At 32.3% G+C, this 22,015-nt stretch overlaps 1 protein-coding gene across 1 annotated transcript; it reads right to left on the reverse strand.

The window, feature by feature from the left end:
- Positions 1-10,606: 10,606 nt before the first annotated feature.
- LOC132046512 (pleiotropic drug resistance protein 1) lies at positions 10,607-19,183 on the reverse strand. Its single transcript, XM_059437161.1, has 20 exons — positions 18,601-19,183; positions 17,862-17,982; positions 17,593-17,766; positions 16,855-17,014; positions 16,683-16,759; positions 15,525-15,578; positions 15,039-15,431; positions 14,678-14,959; positions 14,261-14,577; positions 14,015-14,175; positions 13,812-13,915; positions 13,575-13,731; positions 13,294-13,490; positions 12,766-13,098; positions 12,380-12,670; positions 12,210-12,293; positions 11,763-12,124; positions 11,498-11,669; positions 11,150-11,404; positions 10,607-11,057 (listed from the first exon to the last, which is right to left on the reverse strand). The coding sequence occupies exons 1-20, from the start codon at positions 18,966-18,968 to the stop codon at positions 10,797-10,799; spliced, it is 4,323 nt and encodes a 1,440-aa protein (XP_059293144.1). The 5' UTR covers positions 18,969-19,183; the 3' UTR covers positions 10,607-10,796.
- Positions 19,184-22,015: the final 2,832 nt, after the last annotated feature.

Below are 22,015 nucleotides of genomic sequence, written 5' to 3' on the forward strand. Positions count from 1 at the left end.
TAATCAAACTGCAATCACTTAGCTGTCTTAATTGGCATTATACCAATTCTACTGTGTAAGAATTGACAAACACCACAACTAGAGTAAATACATTAAACAACCCCGTAATTTGAATCAACATTATATACAAATCCTGTTTTGAAAATTAAACATTTACCTCCTCCTCCTCAAACCAACCCCACCCCCCACCCCCCACCCCTTCCATTCTAAGTAATACTACACAAATATAATGACCCAGTAACAAATACACAACATAAAATCTTAAAATCAAATACTTATCCCTCTACACTATATGGAAATCATAACCAAATATTAACTTGAATGATATTTTCATATTTACGTGGAATGAATGAGTTTTGAAAAACTTAGGGCATATTTGTAACTAAATCATATTACAAGGATATTTAATGTAATTTACCTTAATATAAACCTTTTCTGACGCAAAGTTCTGTTTATGACAATTAATATTCAACTTCTAATAACTTTCCTTTTTGACAAAACCTTCCGGTCTTTCCACGTAAATATGCAAAGAATTAAGGAATAAACAATTATGAAGAAAAGTAGTTGAAAGTAGAAACACAGAAAAAATGCAGCCTTGGAGGTAGATGTCGCTGTAGTTGTGGAATAAGTAGAGATTTTTTAATTTTCATTTACCACGCTATCTTATATCACAAACAAACAAAAAAATTAAAGGAAAATGGTTAATTTATTTCATACTATCTTAAATTGAATAATTCTGTTACTCCCATCATGCTTTAGGATAATCTTACTTTTTTGCCCTTGAACCTAATAAATAAATTTTGAAAAGTAGGTTTTTCATCGTGCTCCGTTTTTTAAGTTATAGGGCGGAAGGAGCTAGGAGGCAGCTGAAACATGTATAGTCGAGCTTACGCTTTCCCCTTCTTTTGATAATAAGTTTCTCATAGTCGTTCTTTTGATAATAAGTTTCTCATAGTCACATCGTAGTCGTTGCCGTATATATGAAAAATAATTTTAACCATATATAAACAATGTAATTTTCCTCCGAAAGGGGTTGAACCCCCTTAGCCGTATGTGGCTCCGCCTTGGCTGTACTCAAGTATCTAAGAACTCAAAAATTCACGGTTTCTCGGTCGAACCAGAGCAACGGAAGGTAAATTTTAAATATATATATATATATATTTAAAAAAAATTGAAAATTATTGTGAGAACTACAAAAGTCCCTGCGTTCGAAAAAAAAATTGACAAAAAACAAAAAAAAATTGACTTAAATAAATAAAATTAGGACATAAAAGTAATTAATTAAAAAGTTTTTAAAAAATTGGGAAATTATTGTGAGGACTACAAAAGTCCTCACATTTGCTCTTATATAATATAGTTATGTGAGGCCGTCTCTCGCCCAAACTCAAGATTAAAAGCGAGATATTTTAACTAAAGAAATATAATTTGTGTTAGTACATCAATAACAACAACAACAACCATATACCCATTGTATATATATATTTTCATTCCACTTTTTAATATTTTAAAAAAATATTTAATTCAAATCAAATTTGGAACCGATATATAAATCCTAATTTTACGTAATTATTTAGTTCTAAATAAATAATCTATACATAGTTAATGAACTTTTAAGACAAATACATAATTTAACCCCCTTGGAGCCGTTCTCTCTCTTAATTAGGGATTAGGGGTTCGAACATGGATATGGAAAAAAAATCTTTGGAGGAAGCGCTCCCCCTAGGCGCGATGCGGTAATTATCCTGTTAATTGGGCTCAAGGGGATATCTAAGAACTCAAAAATTCATAGCGGTTTCTTTAAAAACAAAAATAAAAAAAATTGACATAAATAAATAAGATTAAGACCTAAAAGTAATTAATTAAAAAGTTTTAAAAAAATTTGAAAATTAGTGTAAACAAAAGTTTTAAATATATATATATATATAGTAATTAATGAAAAAAAATTTTAAAAATTTGGGAAATTATTGTGACATTATATTTATATAATAGTAATATAGTAAAAAAAAAAAAGTAGTAACGTACATTATATTTTTTCTTTTGAAATAATTTGACACGTGGAGTTACCGATTTCACGTTGGACTTCCGTTAATGGCAATGATAAATACGAAAAAATTAACTAATGACAAGGAGTATGAACAATTTTGGATGGCGTACAGGTAAATTCAGACCTTTTTCGAAAAAGAAAATCATCAAAAGGTTTTCCATTTGATGCCAAAAAAGTCATTCACACATCGCGAAAAGCAAAAAAAGACTTTAATTGACAATTAAGAGACCTTCTCGAATGGCCTACAAATCGCAGAGCTAGTTGTCTATATTGGAATAGCTATTGCACAACAATTTTCCATTGGCTTAGAAAAGTTTGACTAACTTCTCTTAGGAAACAGCTGTCAAATCTTGAATTTCAGCAAATACAATTTGGGATATATCATAGCACAAAAATCAATCTTGTAACACTTAACTGCCCATGAGTTTAAGCCTATCAAGATTTTAAGTCGTTTCCTAAAAAGTTTAGCCATTAAAAAAAAATTGTTTAGCCATCTGAGTTGCATTTGTGCAATATACTTTGCAAATGAAAAAAAAAAAAAATCTAATCCGCATACAATATTACACGCATCAAATCAAACAATTTAATCATGGGAGCCACAAATTAAAGTTAGAATACAAATTCAATCATGGCTAATTCAATGATAAAAATATAAATCCAATATATGCATGTCTTGCATGAATTCATTTATTTGATGTAAACTCCTGATACAGATAGATATATTTTTCATCTACATGTTCAAATCGACTTAAGTTCTTAGTATTTTAATAGACATGATGTGAAAATGACTCTAAGTTGAGTTCTCAAACTATTGAACAACATTCATGCATGTGTCTACCCTTAAATGGATACAGATTTATTTTTGATATCCTACACATTTCTTTTCTAGATCTAGTAGTATGTTATATTTCATTTTCTTATCCAAATTTAATTTGGTCTTCTTTTCCATGCCCTTAACTAGTCTTACAAACTCTATTTGTCAAAAGGTTACAACTATAAGATATTACCATTTTTTCCATGTCTCGTTATATATTTCTCATTATGGAACAGAAGCTTCTCATCTTCCTAAAGCATCCACCACAAATTATATGTGGAGATTGATCAACTTATTTTTTCTCCTATTTTTTATGTATGTAATACGGATGTCAGTTTGATACATGACACTATGAAGATTTTTGAGGGCTTACAAAGCTGTGTCACAAAAGAAGCTTCACCAATTTCTATCAAAGAAGAAATTAAACCGCATAATCAAAGTGCAAAAGGTGAACATCTTCTTTACTATCTCAAAATTTCTATGCTTAGGTGAAGATATAATGTCGTTTAAGTTTTTAATAGCTGAGTGATGTTCAGATTTGAATTCAAAATTTTGAGTTATCTATCTATATCTATATCTATCTACAAATATTAAAAGCACGAACAATTTTAGCTAAATGTTGAATGACCAAAATATTCCTGTAATATTGATTGACTTTTATGTCGTTTGAAATCTAAACTATATCTTCAAAAGAAAAATTCCACATAGGATAAAATAGTAATCTTTTGTACTTTATCTAATCCTAATTAGGATTTCACATCAAAACTTAGAATTTTGGTCTAATTAGGTTTCCTCATCAACGAAAATTTTCTTATGCCGCAAACATACACAGTACAAGTTTGTAAAGGACTCTTAAGGTCCATGTCATACCACCCTACGTATCTATTGATTTCAAGAACCTTTTTGAAGTATTTAACATATTGTACATGTTCAGTTTTTCTATTATTTATTTTTGTTTGATAATTTTAAACTATATGCAACGATTTTTAATTTTGAATGATACAAATTATTGTGGCTATTCATTCTGATTCTTATCATGTAACAATGTTTTTTGGCGAATATGTATGATGTAGAGATGAAAAAATTGTTGTGTCAATAAGGCTATACAGTGATTTATTGGACACTATATGGAGCACAACACAAATCTCAACTACGTATTAACGTTTGAGTTCATAAGTCAACAAAAAATCAGATTCTCCTACCTAATTACAAAACTAAAACTTCGGGTAACTAAGATATACAGTTTTGATAATTAGTAGATGTATATATATTGTGGGGTTATTGCATGTTAAATTCCTCCTTTTGTCATGCTAACCTTTTATGTATACTTACAAAAGCCTCTTCATATGTTTTCTTTTTTAGGCATCTCCTTTAGGTATGGACACTATTATTGGGGCTTCCACTTTTGAGCTAATTATAATTAAGGTATTTGATAACAACATTGCAAAGGGTCGAACAAGTTTTGACTTTTGATCATTGGAGAAGCAGAATTAGTTCTTGAGGTCAGGTAAGTTTTGTTAGTTTGCTCATCTCAATTTCAATAATCTTTCAACTGTTTATATTTACAAATCAAGCCCTGATAGCATACAAAGAATAATCTTCAACTCTTACGTTGCAATCAGAGGCGGATCCACCTTGAAAAGTGGGGGGACACGTGCCCTGTAACTTCGGAAAAAATTCTATATACATATATTTATATACCTTAAAAAACTATCATATATTTTAAAAGGACCCCTCAAACATAATTGTTAAAGTAGTTCAATTGGTAGGAGTACTCTTGCGTTGATGCTCACTGGTCGTGACCTGAGTTCGAATCTTGGTTCCTACAATTATTTTATTTATTTAAATTTGTGCAGTAAATTGCTATACAAACCTGCATTTAATGCAGATTTTTTAGTTTTTTTTTAACGGAAAAGGGCCAAATATACCCCTCGTTATACTTTAAGTCCAAATATAACCTTATCGTTATACTTTGGGTTCAAATATACATCTGCCGTTATACTTTGGCACAAATATACCCCTCATTTTCAAATATACATCTGCCGTTATACTTTGGCACAAATATACCCCTCATTTTAATGGAGGACACATGTCATCATCCTATTGGCCTAGTTTAAACTAATCCCTAATTAATTAAAATTCAACTCCCCAATATCCAATTAAAAGACCCATATCCATATCCAAAAAATTCAAGACAAGCTTCAATGAGCTTCTTCAATGGCTGTTCTTCATGATGGTGATTATGCGTGCCCCAAATTTCCAATTCTTTATTCTTGATATTCCTAAACACGTTATAACACAAAATCCCACCTTCCTTGTCCTTCCCATTATCTGTATACCACAAATTCTCAAGCTAAGGACTAAATTTCTCATCAACAATTTCGAAGACTCTAAACTCCCTCCTCCATCTCAACGTTTTTCGCAACATCTTGAACGAATCGTACACGCCATAATTCTTGGCTTTCAAGAAATTCATCAAAACGATATCCCTGCTCGGACTCCCTTTAATTGGCAATAAAGGACACCCCATAAAGAAATGTTAATCAAATCCTCTGTAACACTCTTAACAGATAGCAACTTATTTTTATTTTTACCTAAACATATCCACTAAGAATTGCATCTTCCATAGAAATATTTCTTTGCTTCTTCTTCGATGAAAGAAGCAGCCATTGAAGAAGCTTATTGAAGCTTGTCTTGAATTTTTCGGATATGGGTATGGATCTTTTAATGAGTTGAATTTTAATTAATCAGGGATTAATTTAAAAATATGCCAATAGAATGATGACACGTGTCCTTCCGTTAAAATGAGGAGTATATGTGTGTCAAAGTATAATGGCAGGGTATATTTGAACCCAAAGTATAACAATAAGGGTATATCTTGACCTAAAGTATAACGAGAGATATAATTGGCTCTTTTCCTATAGTACAAGGGTATATTTGGCCCTTTTCCCTTTTTTTTTAATATTTTTATTATTAGTCCCCGAGTCATTTACTTTTTCATTAAATCCTCGCCCCCAAAAGCCCCAAATTTCAAAAGATTTTTTCCCACTTCCCACTTCTCACTGATCTATTCCCAACGTAATATAAGCAAACAGAAACTCCTTTGGCTCTCTCCATTCTCAAATCCTTCTTCCATTATCAAGTTTTGTCACAAATCACTAAGTCAGGAACGTCACCCATAGTCGAATATATTATCGATATTCATTAATTTCTCCGGCAATCAAATTCAAGCCAACGATCGGACTTCTCTTACGGTAAAGCTTTCCCTTCTTTTTTAGTAATTAATATAGATTACTTATTAAATAAGTATATAATAGTATTTAATTACTACGGATTGAGGAATACATAACTTTTTAGATTTAATTTAATTAAAAATTGTATTATCTTATACTAAGCCCTAAAATCTTATCATATTCTTAAATTTGGGATTTTGTACAATCAACTTAAGGTCTTGAAAAGTCATGTTTATTTTTACTTTTCAAATGAAAACGCGTCGAATTCAAGTATGAGTTGATGATGTACTTTTGTTATATTAGTACCAAATTAATTATATTTGATAATATTGAAGTTTGTACTTTGCTATTATAATCAATAAGTTTTTTAAGAATCGCACGCCTAACTTTATTGCTAGCAATTAACGTACTAAAGATAATGGTGCTCCTATTGCGCTCAAATCCTAGATCTGCCTCTGGTTGCAATATGACTCTGACCGAATATTTTGACCGTAAACTACATATGACATGCTAATTAACCTTTTTTTTTTTTTTTAAATCTTTAGATGCTATCTTGGTTCTAATTATTTTGACTTTTGAGGATACTTTTACGACGGATTAAACTAATTCAACTAATAGTCAATTTTGTTTCAAAGCTTATTTTAATTTGGCATATGTTTACTTATTATATTTTTCCATTTATCTATATCATATCAATACTATCAAAGAAACATAAATTCTAATACAAAAATGTTGATTGATTATGTCGATAAAATATTGTACTCTAGTTCCTGCGTATTTCTTTTTTATTTACGTCGAGAATTGTTAGAGATTCTTTTTTATTTTAGTTAGAAACTATCGAAAAGTTTACATTCTTATGTTCCTAATCATGTACTAATAAAAATCATATTTGAGTTTAAAAGGCATATCTTAAACGAATTTAAAGTTCGATGAAGAAGAAACGAGAATTGATCAAGAATAATTACAGGAGTTCTTATGTTAGAAATTAGTCTCCTATTCCTAATCATACAGTTCCTTATACACTTATTTGAGGCTGATCGAAAGGTATAAATATCCCTTAACCGTGGTTGTGAGGTTCTATGATGATCAAATGATGAATATAAGTGTTGATTTATCCTTCAAATATTGAACGATTTTTATAATTTAAAAACTTAATTATCACTTAAAATAAACAATATTATATCGGATAAAATCCTAGTTTCTATTTAATTGGAAGTCTAATTGTACTTAATCTCTGAGTTCCAAGAAACTTAGGATATTCCAGCCATGGGTTTTGCTTATGCGAAACAACCGTCCTCGAACGTTATATTTAGGAACACAAACAATTTGATTCGACCACCATATTTTTAAACGAGTTGGAGACTATCTAATAAATATATAATTATTAGTACTTTCTCCCCTTTCTCATATATTATAATTAAAAATATTCTGTTATAAGTGAAGACATTGTAGTCTTCTTTAGGTAGGCCTTGGGAACGATACAATGTATGTCGTGATTTATTTTAAAGTTGAGGGTACAATTGTCAGGGAACGATACAAAATGAGGGTAATAGCATGAGAATTTATATTTATGAGTTGTTTGGTAAAGTGGGATAGGAAAACTATGAGTTCCCACCTATGATGAGTGAAACATTTTGTCCCTATAATTCGCGTGATTTATTTATGGATGAACATGCCTACCGCGTATATTTTTTATACGAATATATTTGACTACTTCTTCGGCAAACAAATGATCATTATTCTTTTAATTTCGTGTAATAACAATTTTCAGTTTAATGAAAATAAATAGAATATACTCAATTCCTAATGTAGGGTTATTTTAGTCATTACATGTTTTTCCACATAGCTAAAAACATAGAGGATATATACCAAAAATAATACGATCAAACACTATTTGTACCTTATAAAATAAATACTGTAATATGTAAGTTCAAATAACAAATAACATCAGAGATTGATAAGAGATAACGTGGCGAGGAACGTTCATATAAACTAGTTATATTAAAAGCATGAATATAAATGTTGATTGATCAAAATATCCTTCAAATACTGAATGACTTTTGTACCCTTTATTATTTTAATTTGAATAGGAATATACAAGGAAAGGGCACAATTAGAATTGTGCATGTTAGGATATGCAATTGTAGTAGACTAGGAATGATACAATAACGGATACACGGAAATAATAAAATGGCAAGGAAAAGAAAAGATAGATAGATTGACACAAAAATAGGCACAATTAGGCAACCAATGTTTTTCAATAACCAAGACCTCCTAATTATACTCTAGATAGCACCAACCTCTTAGGATGACCTCAAGGGAATTGAATTCCCAAGCAACCAATCCTTTCACAAACAATAATCAACAAGAGCCTACTAAAGGCCTCTCACAAGTTTCTATCTCTACAGATAACCCTAAAACACTCAAAATATTTTTAAAAATTATCAAAAGCACTAAATGAAATGTTTGAGCTACTATTTATACTAAGCCAATAAAGAAGACAACTACATTATTACATAAATGCTCTTAATGAGACAAGGGCCTTGTTTGGCTAGCCCTGTGGAGATGAAAGTCTTGAATTTAGGAAGTGACCTCTTTTGCAATCATAACCTTCCTTTACTCATTTAGCCACTTTGATGTTCTTCCATCGCCAATCCGTCCTCCCATGCTATCATTCACACTTGGAATCCTTGGGACGGTTCTCTACATGTCCTTGAGGCAACTCGGCTTGCATCAAGGAAACTAATTACTCCTTTCTAGCAAGAGGGTATGCTAAATAGCTAAAAATCAACTCCTTTACTTAAGCAACCCGTTTTCTTAACATTGTTAGGACGGAGTTACATAATACAACTATTCAATTACCAAAACAGGTAGTGTATTAATCAATAATTAAACACAGTTTTGATACATACATTCATAAAGTCGCATAAATCTACTATGACTGTGCCGCTTTATATGACATATGAGTAGTTTGATTGGAAACATGGATTAAGAAATAAATTTAAATTGCATATGGTAATAGAAGAAAAATATTAAAATTGGACTTCACTGTTGAAAACTTTATTTAACGGGAAAGCATCCTTCATGGTAAGAACTCTGAATTACTTGAATGTAACTTTTATATAGTAATATTAATTATTTTAGAAATACATATAATTTTCTGAGACATTTTAAAATAAAATATGTCATATGGATTGAAATGAGGAGACTTTTATTTCTGGCTTGGTTACTTCAAAATAATTAGAAATGGAGAGGATGAAGGAAACAGGTTAAAAACGGATTAGTGGGTTTGGATTTAAAAGTGTGTGGCTTTAATTTTTAAATTAAATAATATATGTGGCCAATCATAATAAATTACGTGGCTTTTTTTAAATAGGAAAAAATTATCATGTTTAGGGTGTTAGTTTAAGGGGTATTCTTGAGCAAAAGAATAAATAGCTTAGGGGTATTTTTGGACCAATAGGTGGATGGAGGGTATTTGTGAGCCATTTTTCATACGTTATGGGTATTTTGTCCCTTTAATTAGTTATAAATATACTTTATAGATGGTGTAAGTGTAGGATTTCTATATTATATTGATATACATGTTTGATTTTAAAATACATGAGGTATATCTAAAATTAATTCATATCATAGGAATTTTTATTTTAGCTTGCGTATGCCTTCACCATGAAGCAATAACACGTCGCTTGGATTTTAATATCGCGTGTTTTTTCTTTCCAATTCCAGCTATAGTATATGCTTCAATCCTGGTTTATATATGATGAGATGGTTTGCATTCAGCTCTCTCTTCCTTACTGATGTGTTATATGGTTGTTCCCCCAATAATTCCTTTTCATCTCTTTATGGATATGGTCACTCTCTCAAATAAGTCTTTGTTGCCTTCATCTTGATACTCAATGTGTATACACTTGTTCTATCCAGCATATTGAGTCCTGTTATATCAATATTCTCAATTCGAATTTCCACATGTTGTTTCTCTCTGTGGTACTCAGTATCTTACTTTAACAAGGCCTGATATTGCATATGCATGCTATCAATATAGCTAGTATTCGTTGTGAATCCTCCAAAAATGCATTGCTATTGGAGGATCCGACACACAACCGGCAGTATTTTTGAAGACCCCGAGCAATATAGTTATTAACCTGACTTGATGCCTATCATTATATTGATTGATTGATGTATACCATTATCTTGTAGTAATTTGTATATATCTACATACTTACCTATCCCTTTCTATAGGGGGAAGATAATTACTACATAGAACAGAGGAGGAATGTCTCTACTTAACAAATATGTTCTGCTTTCTACCCTTTTTCCCTTTTTGGCTCTCACAGAATACATGGAGAACAAAACAAGGAGCGGAAAATTACAACCTTGTTACTCGTTGAAGGTACGTCCTATCTGTACTCATTCTTTAGTTTCTTGTATTATATCAAATCAACCATCTATACTAGTGTACTTAAAATTAAAATTAGTTGGGAGGGGATGCCAAAACTAAAATGAAACCAAACCTTGGAATAAAACTGTTGCTATATATTTTTATTGCACATCGACAAATAAACATGGGATTTCCAATGAATATTACAAGAACCTACACTTAGTAATCAAAAAGTTGAAAAGAACACACTTTCTCAAGTAGTAACCCCTACACTAATTTTGTAACCACTTTTTACTCGTCGTTCTTCAGTTGGTTAGATTTCACTTATCTTCTTTGGAAATTGAATGCCTTGATAGCAAAAGCAAATGTGAAGGCAAAAACAACTACGTATGCAACGAGCACACCTGCAACAACTCCAAGAAAATCATGCTTGAACCCAAAGTAACGTCTCAAGTATTGTTCCACGGTTTCATCACTGCCACTTAGTTTAGATTGGATGTCTCCAAATTGCGATGCAACCAAACCATACAAGGTCCAAGCAACAGGGCAAGCCCAGTAGTACCATCTCCACCATATAGGCATACGCTGTAGAAGACAACAATATATGTCATTTTCCGAGCTCTAGATCAATTTAAAATGTGTATTGGAACAAGAATATAAAAGTGATAAGATCTTACAGGTCGTGGAACGATGAATCCTGAGAAGAGATTCCAGATAGCATAGAAGAAGGCAGCAACGATGGAAGCGACGTTTTGATTTGGTGTCACAGCCACAGTCATCATACCATAGAATGTGAAGTACAAGAGGGTGGTATACATGATGAACATGTACCAAAAGAACTTGCCAGCATCCCATTCGAATCCAATCATAGCATAGACGATGATACCATAAAAGATAGCTTGTGCGAATACATAAGGGATTTCAATGAAAACCTGCAATATAGGAAAGTTTCCATAAATATGATGAACGTCTTTTCTCAACTCTGAACTTGATATAGTTACCAGAAATTGAACTTGTCTATTCACCTGTCCAAAGGCATAGGGTATGGCAGAGTACATTCCAGCAGCCCTTTCTCTGTAAAACACTGTACGCTCAACCGCTACAACTGGTTGTACTGATGATGCATTTTGTACACCAAGGAACAGAACAGCAGCATACATTGATCCCATAGCGTTTAAAAGATCTTGGCTCTTGCTCCTATAGAAAATAAAGCTCAAATTAGTACAAAGGATTTTAAGTAACACTCTACTTACTATACTTGTAAGTTTTCATGCTCCTGTAAATACTTACACTTTGGTACCGAGATCCCAGAACATTGTCCCGAAGACAAGTGCTATGAACGTTGTGAAGACAAATCTGACTGCAGTATAAGCAGGATTACGCCAGTACGACCAGTGTTGCTTCCACAGGCAAGCCATACACTGTGTCCAGAATGACTGAGAGTACTGAGTTTCGAAATGTAGGTCTTTTGAACCAGGGCGAGGGACGCCTAATTCACTAATCAAGGCTTTGTTCCTCCTGTAAAGGTCTGAATTCTTGTACAAGTCGGTGAAATCAACCCCTAACATCATTTCTTGAGCTGAGGATGTGACTTCCAACATCCAAGTAGCTGGATTGTAACCCTCCTTGATTTTAGCTACCCCATGAATTGACTGCATTCAAGGCAAAACCGGAGGTCAGTATTTGATCATATAATATTGAAAATAGAAAAGTCATTTTCTCTTTACCATAATATACCTCAAAGTATTTGATCAAATGACAAGAATGGCGACCCAATGGACCAACGTATATCTCTTGTCCTCCTCGTTTCATTAGAAATAGCTGCAAAGCCATTTTGATTTTAGTAAATTTTATAAAAAGATAAAATAAAGATTAGCTGGAGTTTGCTTAAAAGATAATAAATCTACCTCATCAAAGGCTTCAAAAATGTCAATGCTTGGCTGATGGATAGTACAAACAACAGTTCTTCCTGTATCAACAGTGTTCCGAACAGTTCTCATAACAATTGCAGCGGCTCTTGCATCCAGCCCAGAAGTTGGTTCATCCATGAAAATAATAGAGGGGTTTGCTACCAGTTCAACCGCTATGGTCAACCTCTTGCGCTGCTCAGTTGAGAGACCATTGACTCCTGGCAACCCGACTAAGGCTGATCTTAAGGGTCCAAGCTCAACAAGTTCCATAACTTCATCGACAAACATCTGTAAAAGAAATAAGCAATAGAAAATGTTATGAGGCTGCTACTTTCTCTAAAAGGTTTGTCTTTAATGGATGACAAAAATTCAGAGGAACAGACCTTTCTAGCTTTTTCGTCAACATCCTGGGACAAACGCAGCCATGCTGAGTATACGAGGGACTCATAAACTGTAACATAAGGTGAATGGATGTCATTCTGCTCACAGTATCCGGAAATACGAGCAAAGGTTTCTTGCTTCTTGGGATAGCCAGAAATCTTGATGTCGCCATCGATATATCCTCCAGTTTTTCTTCCAGCTAAAACATCCATTAATGTAGTTTTACCAGCACCACTAACACCCATCAAAGCTGTGAGAACACCTGGCCTGAAAGCTCCACTCACACTCTTTAGAAGTACCAATCTATCTTCACCAGCACCTTGCTCTTTCATTTCCTGCAAGTCATCAGAAATTAGTTGAGAGATAATTACAGTCCAATGCCTCTCGGTAATCTAATTTAAAAATAGCTAGTAAATGTATAGGTTTTGTCAATTAAGTACAAATATACATACAGTATACCTGTCATATACATAATCAGTGTATATGACAGCTCCAATATTTCATTTTACTAAAAACATTTGGCATGTTACCTGAGGCATGTCAACAGAGTATATAACATCATCGAAAGTGATAGAATGGGGTTCAAATGGAAGAACCATTCCCTTCTTCTTATTCTGACCCACACTGACAATATCTCCTCCCTCTGTGCTAGTTATTTGGGATGCAGCTCGACCATTTTCAGCATCCTCACTGTCTTCTGATATCACTGCTTGTGACTTATCAAATGCTGCAGACAATTATGCTATGTTAGTAATTTACTTTTTGTTTCTCCTGGTGAAACATAAAATGGAAATAATTCAGGGAAACTCACGGCTGAGATAAGCCAGTGCAAGACTGTAGCAGAAGTTAAAGACAATTGTAAATCCAAGAAGTGCCCCGACACCAATCCAGTACCAGGATGCATCTGGGAAGTACCCTCGAGATCTCACCACTGCAGCTCCAAGGGACTCGGTTCCATTTGGTGCAATCTGTTTTAGTGAGAGTTGATTTCAGCATTCATAGATTAAAAAAGTAAACAATGCAGGCAGCTTTATATATACAAACTTACATGTTTCCATTTTTTCCCGTCAAATTCATTCACAAGGATTGAGTTCACACCATACATCATAGGTGAGGTCCAGTAACCCCAAATCCACCAGCTCTTCACATCATCTACAGCATTAGGCGAAATTAAAAAATATTAGTATGTTTGAACAAGAAAGAGTTTCTGCAAACATCTAAATAACAAAACACCTAAATCACAAAACATACTCCGTGAAAGGACAAAACCACCCAATGCAAACTGTAAAAGAAGAGCAAATGCTCCAAATGTGTTTGCAATTCCCATGGTCCTTCCTAATGCGCCGGTCAATCTAAACAATCCGGATGCCATCTGGTTTACTAATACGAGCAGCAAGAATTGCTTCAGAAATCTGCAAAACACTAGTGATTAACAATCATGGAAGAAAAATAATAACTTGATAAGATAGCTTCATCTGTAGCCTATTCTTTCCATACCTTGTAATATTAGGATCAAATCCAATGACGTAGTATGTAAGTATCACCCAAATACCGACTTCAACAAATGTTACAGGGATTTTGAGGATCCATGACGGAATTGCATAAGTCCATGAAGGGAAAAAGAGAAGGTCTCTTTGCTTGTAGAAGACCGGTAGCTTGAAAATTGTCATGGCCATCTCAGACATCCCGTTGAACATAATCATAACCACCACGAAAAAGAGAGCACCAGCGTATATTCCTCCATCATCTATTGTATCTCGTGGCATCTTAGTTCGGAAAAAGAGGGTCATTGTCATAAGAGCCATTATCGTAAGCTGAGAAAACAAATGAAAACAAGGCAAGCATTAGAACGTGCACACGGATATGACAAGATCAAGACGTAAATCAACATTTCTAAAAGATCGAGTAAGTCACCTGAAAGAGCTTGAAGATGTAAACAAATGAGTTCCTCTTCATTAGCAGAAGTTCTCTTTCAGTGCAAACCTTCAAGAGCTCTCTCTTTCCTATGCCATACTGTTCATTAGTCAAAGCAGCAGGATGACATTTGGTCTTGTCAAATGGGATTGCGAGATCGTCCCCTACTTTCCTTCCAACATGGAAAGACTGATATGCCTCGGCAAATTCTTTCGATGTGATAAACCTATAAGGCTCATTCCTCCTTGACCAATATTGTTGTTGATCCTTCTTTGACGTCACCTGCAAATATTTCACATTAGAACCAAAATTGCATCAACACTTTAAGCACCCTTCTTGTTTCTTATAAATTGAAACATACTTCTTGCAAGAAATCGGCCACGCCTTTCCTCTCCGGGCATTTGAAACCCATAGATTCAAAGAACTCGAGCACGTCATCACGGGGGCCTTGATAGACAATGTACCCGTCCGATATCAGAATAATATCATCGAACAAGTTGTAGGTCTCAGGGGCAGGCTGCAAAAGAGAAATGACAGCAGTTCCCTTCAAGATTTGAACGGATTGCCTTAGGGAATTCACAATGGAATATGTTGTGGAACTGTCCAATCCAGTTGATATTTCATCCATGAAAAGTGCTTTTGATGGTCCAACAAGCATCTCACCAGTCGTCACACGCTTTTTTTGTCCACCTGAAATACCCCTTATCATATCATCTCCCACCATAGTATCTGCACAAATGTCCAGTCCCAAAACCTGCAATAGCATATTCAGTATTAGAATTCAATTTCATAAACCCCTTTTTCTCATAATTCAAATATAAGACTGATTGGATATTGTAAATGTTACCTTAAGAACATAATCTGTAACGACATTGGCTTCTTGTCCTTCTGTTGCTGAAGCCTAAATTCCACAAAAAGTAAAAGGCATGATTACTTTCCATAAATGAACAATTTATTTTCTTTTACTTTGCTCAATTATCCCTGGAAATGGATTGACAAACATGTACCTTTTTCAGCTTTCTATTACCAAAGGTTATTGATTATATTATAAAAAACCAGAAGCCTATTTCTGGCCTGGTGCCAAACTTCAACTAGAATGTATCTTAAAATAAAAACATCAAACTATAAATTGTTTGAACAATACCAAAGGATTTAAGCTATATGCAGAGTGTAAATTTTTTTATAAACTGTCAGTGTAGTTTAACCTCTTATAGTATGTTAGTTACCATTTTTATCAAATATTTACCTGCAATTCCCTTTTTTAGTGGGTAAAATATTTTATAGTGAGTAGAAATTATACTCAATGTCAAAACACTTTCTATCAGCGTGAATTCAAATTAATTGGATATCGAACATCAGGTGGAAATTAAAAAACTATTGTTTCAAAATCAGCTGCGGAAGTAATATAAAGTTAATGTTGCATATATTTTATATATATAAAAGCAATTAAAAAAGAGAGAATATATAAAAGCAATTAAAAAAGAGTCAACTATAAGCGTCAAGTTCGAATTTTCTAATGGTTGTTGCTTCAGCTTTGCGTCACTTTTCAATATCTTTTTGTTTTTGCTAGATTTCTTTGTTCCTAGCTAGGGTCAAAAATATCAGTCTTTATTTATTAGCCACTTTTTTGGACCCAAGGAATACTTTTAAATATCTTTGCTAAACATCTGTCCAATAATTTCTAATAAAAAACTCATACTACTTTTCTGTGGGATTCTGTTAATAGATTATACTCCCTCCTTTCTAATTTGAGTGAACATATTTGATTGGTACGAAATTTGAGAAAAAAGAAAAGACTTTTAGATTTGTGGTGTAAAATAAGGCACATATATTTTGTGTAGTTATAAATCATTGCATATAGGTAAATTATTTTCAAATATGGAAAGGGATCATTATTTTTGCCACAGTAATATTCTTCAACGTTTTTTTTTTTTTTTTTTGGTTTGGAAGATATTTCAAATATAATATTTTCACACATGTAAACATGGTATAGCTCCAGTGTTACCTTCATGTAAATGTCAATATCAGGATCTGGTTTTATATTAGCTGCTTTCTCTCTTCTTGACAGTTCAGCTAACATCTCTGCATAAAATTCCAAGAAAAAAAAGAATATATCAGAATTTATCTAACTTCACCACATAATTAATTTAAATCAAGAAAAAAAAATTGATACTAACCATAACGAGAGCCAACTCCTTGGCATCTTGCAGAGAACTCTAAAGTTTCTCTTACAGTCATTTCTCCAATATGCAAATCATGTTGGCTAATATAAGCTGCTGTTCTTTGTGGCACAAATTCATGTAATTCATGTCCATTATATGTCACCTTTCCAGTTACCTGATTTTACAAGAAAAGGAAACATATTAATTTTTCTTTTAACTTTTTTTAGGATATTGGTGTTATTACTCCGTCAAATATCGACAAATAGTACAACAATTTTGATCCTTGTGATTTCTGGTTAAAGCACATATAACCTTTAATTATTTGATATGTGCACTTTTGATCCCTCAAATTGTGGGTCTTCATAAATTTAACAATTTTTTTGAGTGGTAAACCATTGAATTATTGGGGTATTATGTTCAACATGTACTGTTACCCCATATTTGAGGGTGATAGATTTCTAAAAATACTCTATATATCACATGTTTCGTACTATAAGTAGACCAAAAACACATATTTAGTTAATTGAAAGTTAAATATGCTTAGTCAAAAATTACAAAGAACAAAATTAGAATTTATCAATAACTGAGGGAACCAAAAATGCAATGATCACTTTTTCTTAAAAAAGAAAACACTTTTTTGTATTAGATATCTTTATGTTTGGCAGGGACCGATCAACTTTTAGTCGCCTTAAAAATCGTGAATTCAAATTAGTCGAGACAATAAATTTAGAATATCGGACGAAAAAATATTACCTTTAGTTCAGGATCAAGCTTTCCAGCCAAAGCTAACAACAATGTTGTTTTTCCAGAACCAGGAGGTCCCAAAAGCAGAGTCAATCTGCAAGGCTTAATGATACCACTAATATCCTTAAGAATAGTGATTTGCCTCTTTCTGCTTGGGAGGATATGCAGAGTGTTCAATAACGTCTTTGAACCAAAACCAAAAACAAAAAAATTGTTAGGTTCAACAACCCTTTTAGTCAAAACAGTAATATAATAATAAAAATATTATTTTTTTATACCTCAAGAAAATTAGTCATGAAGTTCATAAATGTGGGCAATCCTCTGCTTCCCACATATGCTTCTGCCTCAATATTCAAATGTTCATATCTCACTTCTATTGTTGGCAATTCAATCCCAACTCTGCAAATTTCCCATTTTCCAACAAAACAAGAATCAATAATCATTTGTAACCACTTAAATTGACAAATAAAGAAACCCCATTTCACCACACAGGATTTTTAGTTTTTAGGTTCTAAATCACAAGACTAGATTCTGAATAGATTATTTGTACATATTAAATAAATTTTTAACATAATAAAGTGTTTCAGCCAAAAATACTGGTACTGCCGAACCAGTAGCCTGCACTGTAGCTCTAGCCTGCCATTAACTAGAGGTTTCGTGTTCGAGTTCTGACACTACTAGAAAAAGAAATTTTTTCTACCGACATTCAGTGAAAAATTTATGCTATAAAATATGATTTTCCCACCTCATTTCCACAGAACAATCTCGCTGAAAAAATGTACCGTGAGAAATAGGTTCTCATTGAAATAGTGAGAAACTTCATAATTTTTTCATGTAAAAATTCTACTATATTTTTCAGTGAGAAAATAGTAATTTTTTTAATAGTATTTGTATGCAAAAAATCTCGATAGAGTGTTTTTTACACGACGTGAATCCGGATAAGTCGAGCTCAAATACCGAATATTGGGTGGAACCATAAAAAAGAACTCATCTCATATATTCAAAAAATGAACATACCTGTCAATTCTGTTCCTGAGTTTCAACAAGAACTTCTCATTATCTTCATCAGCAACTTTAACAAGTCTCTCAAGCAAATTCTTTCTTTCTTGAAAACCAAGATCATCTATATCAACTTCAGCAGCAGCACCTTGTGATCCAAATAATAAACCTTTTCTTAATCTATCAAAAGTTGGTAATTTTTCAAGTGCAGCCCATTTAAGTGCCTCTTCATCATCTTCATCTCTACCTGATCTTGAAAATACTTCAACTCCATTATTTCTCCATATTGAATTACTATTTGCCCTTAAACTTGAGCCTCTCATACTTCTACTTATACTTGCTCTTAAACTACTCCCTCTCAAATTACCTAAATTTGCTGGCTCCATATTGAACAAAACACTAATCAAGATTCTTTTATTTTCACAAACTTAGGTTGAAAAACTTGAACTCATCACAAAATAGAAAATGGGGTTTCAAGAAACTTTAGTTTCTCTTTGCTCTCTTTTCTCTCTCTATATTTTTTGAGTTTGGAGAGATTTTTTTTTTTTTTTTTGTTTCAAAATGGTCAAATATGAACAGAAGAATGGAGGTGAGGAGATGAAAATTGTTGCTGCTATAAGTCTTAAGACGAGGGATATATATAGTTAGCTATTTCAAAAAAGGCGTCTGTAGAAATTCATGTAGTGTACAAAAGACCAACAAATAAAAAAGGAGGAAATTTGTGCTTTTAGTCCCTTAATATTGACGAATTCCAATTTTGATCCTTGTAGTTTTTTGTTAAGCACATTTAACTTTTAACTAATTCATACTTGCAATTTGATATCCCTCGGACTGGAATCTTCATAAATTTCAACGAATTATTAAGTGTTAAATTATTGAAGTATCGATGTGTAGTGTTAAATTGTATTGTTTACTTCATATTTGATGTGTAATTCATTTCTAGAAACAATTTAATTATCAAATATTTATTATATAAAATAATAGAAAGGAACCAAAAGTTCACATTTTAGGTTAATTCAAAACAAAATGTACTCAGCTAAATATTACGAGGATTAACATCAGAATTGATTTATAATTAATGGACCAAAAGTGCAATTATCCTAAATAATTGTGTGTATATATATTCAATATTCATTGGAAAAGGTACTTGTAGTTAAAATAGTCATTTCTATAGGCATGAGGAGAATACTGACATAATTTCAGAAAAACCCAAATGCCACTTTCTTTGAATCCTCAAAAAAGGTATTCCATTTACTACTTGCTTAGAAATTGCCTAAAAATAAAGAGGAATAATGAGGCTAATAAGTGGGTGGTAGAAATGGAAATGGAAATGAATATTTGGTATGGGGCACATGGGGTCACCGCTGACCTCATGGACGGTCACAACTTCTAACTAGAGTATAATAGTATCAACTTAATTTTGTCTTTACATTTATCAAACTTTCCTGGGAAAAAACTCTACTTTGCCTTTTCTTGATTGCATTTGCCTATCATTCTCGAATCTTGCTCGACTTATTTCCATATTCATATGAATGTATTAAAGCTTTGCTAAAAGAAATATTACAGACTCTATCTCATATAACCTTCACACTTCAAACTTTCTTTTTATGTTTCCTTAACCTGTTTGCTTTAACGTCACGTTTATTCTACCTCCCGTCTTAAGTGTTTGTCGTTTTGCAAACTCATTTTTTCTAGAATAGTAATACTTGACGTTTAAAAACAAAAGAAGTCGTTAATTACTTTTTCTTGAATCTACCTTTTCTATTTTCGTGACATGAGTATTAATCAAGATAATTAAGGAGAGATAATGGGTAATTTAAATAAATGTTTCTGTAATTAAGTCTATTAATTAAATATCTTTTTTACGGGTGTGAAAAAATCAGGAAACATAATATCGACCAGCCGTAGTATTTAAAGTGTAACAATATAAGGAACATTCTGCTATTTATAGTAGTAGGTCGCTGGGGAGCATAGTTCTAGTTTAGAGCACATTTTTTTCATTTTTATAATTATTGTAGCATTATCTTACTTTTCAACTGTATTACTATGTTGTTTCTTTTTATTTTCGTTGTCAATAGTTTTCCTTTCAATATTTTTGAAACAATCAATTTCAGAAATCCCCCTGCCGAAAAAATAAATACATTATCCTTGTGCTTAATCCACGTGCGGCTGCGGCTCTTCTAATTTTTTGTACAAGACTCTACAAGATAACCATATTATATCCAATAGTTTATTTTTCGACATATTGTATACAATGGCTTACTAAGAAACAAATGGTCCCCAAGTTTAAATACATGCCACACAATTAATATATTAGTAGCATAATAAGGATTATAAGATTCAGTCAGTAATTCCAACTAAAGTACTAGGCAAAAACGTAATACTACTATTTTAATTATCTCATCTTATTTGAACTAATTATTTCTCCTAGTTTAAAATTCAAGCACATTAGAATTCCTATCCCCCTTCGTCTTAAAGAAAAATAAAGAAGAAAAACGGAAAGTATTTTATATAAACGTAATTTATTTCAATTATATTATATATTCTAATCCATTGTCTAAATGATTAAAAGAAGAAGAAGAATTAGTGCTAGTAGATGCAGTTTTGTAATTTTCAATAGATCACGTTTTACTGGTGGATATATATATTTTCTGGTCGACTATGACTTATTGAATTTTCTGTTTTCACGTGCAATTTTATTTGAATTTCTTGTTTTAAAGGGCGAGATATGACAGCATGAAGTATTCATGTGTCAAAGCTGAATAAACTAAAGTTACTTATTTTAATACGATTTTTTTTTTCCAGAAGCAGTGGTGTACGCAGAATTTTTCATAAGCAGTGTCACCATGTAAAAGAGTGAACAACTGGACTTAAGGATCAAATATTTATTTAGAGAAATATAGAATGATAGAATTAACTTCTTTTTGGTTATAACTTATAAGACATAAAAGGTTTGTAAGTATTTTTTCCTTTGACAATCTGGATTTTTTCTCATTTTTAATTCTAAAACTCAACAGAATATACGTACTATACATAAATAGGATACAAATTTTGATTAATTCAGTAACTAAAATATATAATCGCATTAAATATTGTGTTATGGATGCCTTCAGAAAATAAAATCAAATTCTGTTCTCAAATTAAAATCTAATCGTCTCGATATTAGCCAGACGTAAAATAAAAAATCCTTGTCTGTAGCTCTTACGAGAAATAAAAATCGTAAAGAAACAATAAAACATAGGTAAATTTAAATGTCTATCTGATGAACCCTAAATAATTTCGTTGTAGAAAGTACAAAGAAATAAAATTATTTTCATGAACAAATTGCAAGCACTTAATAAAATATTATAGTGAACTAACCTGACGCGGCACTCAGGATAAGGAACGAGAAGAACTTATATTCTAATTTGAAAAGTAGGCAGCCAACAATTAT

Source organism: Lycium ferocissimum, chromosome 1 (genome assembly GCF_029784015.1).
Source record: "Lycium ferocissimum isolate CSIRO_LF1 chromosome 1, AGI_CSIRO_Lferr_CH_V1, whole genome shotgun sequence".
Lineage (NCBI taxonomy): Eukaryota > Viridiplantae > Streptophyta > Magnoliopsida > Solanales > Solanaceae > Lycium > Lycium ferocissimum.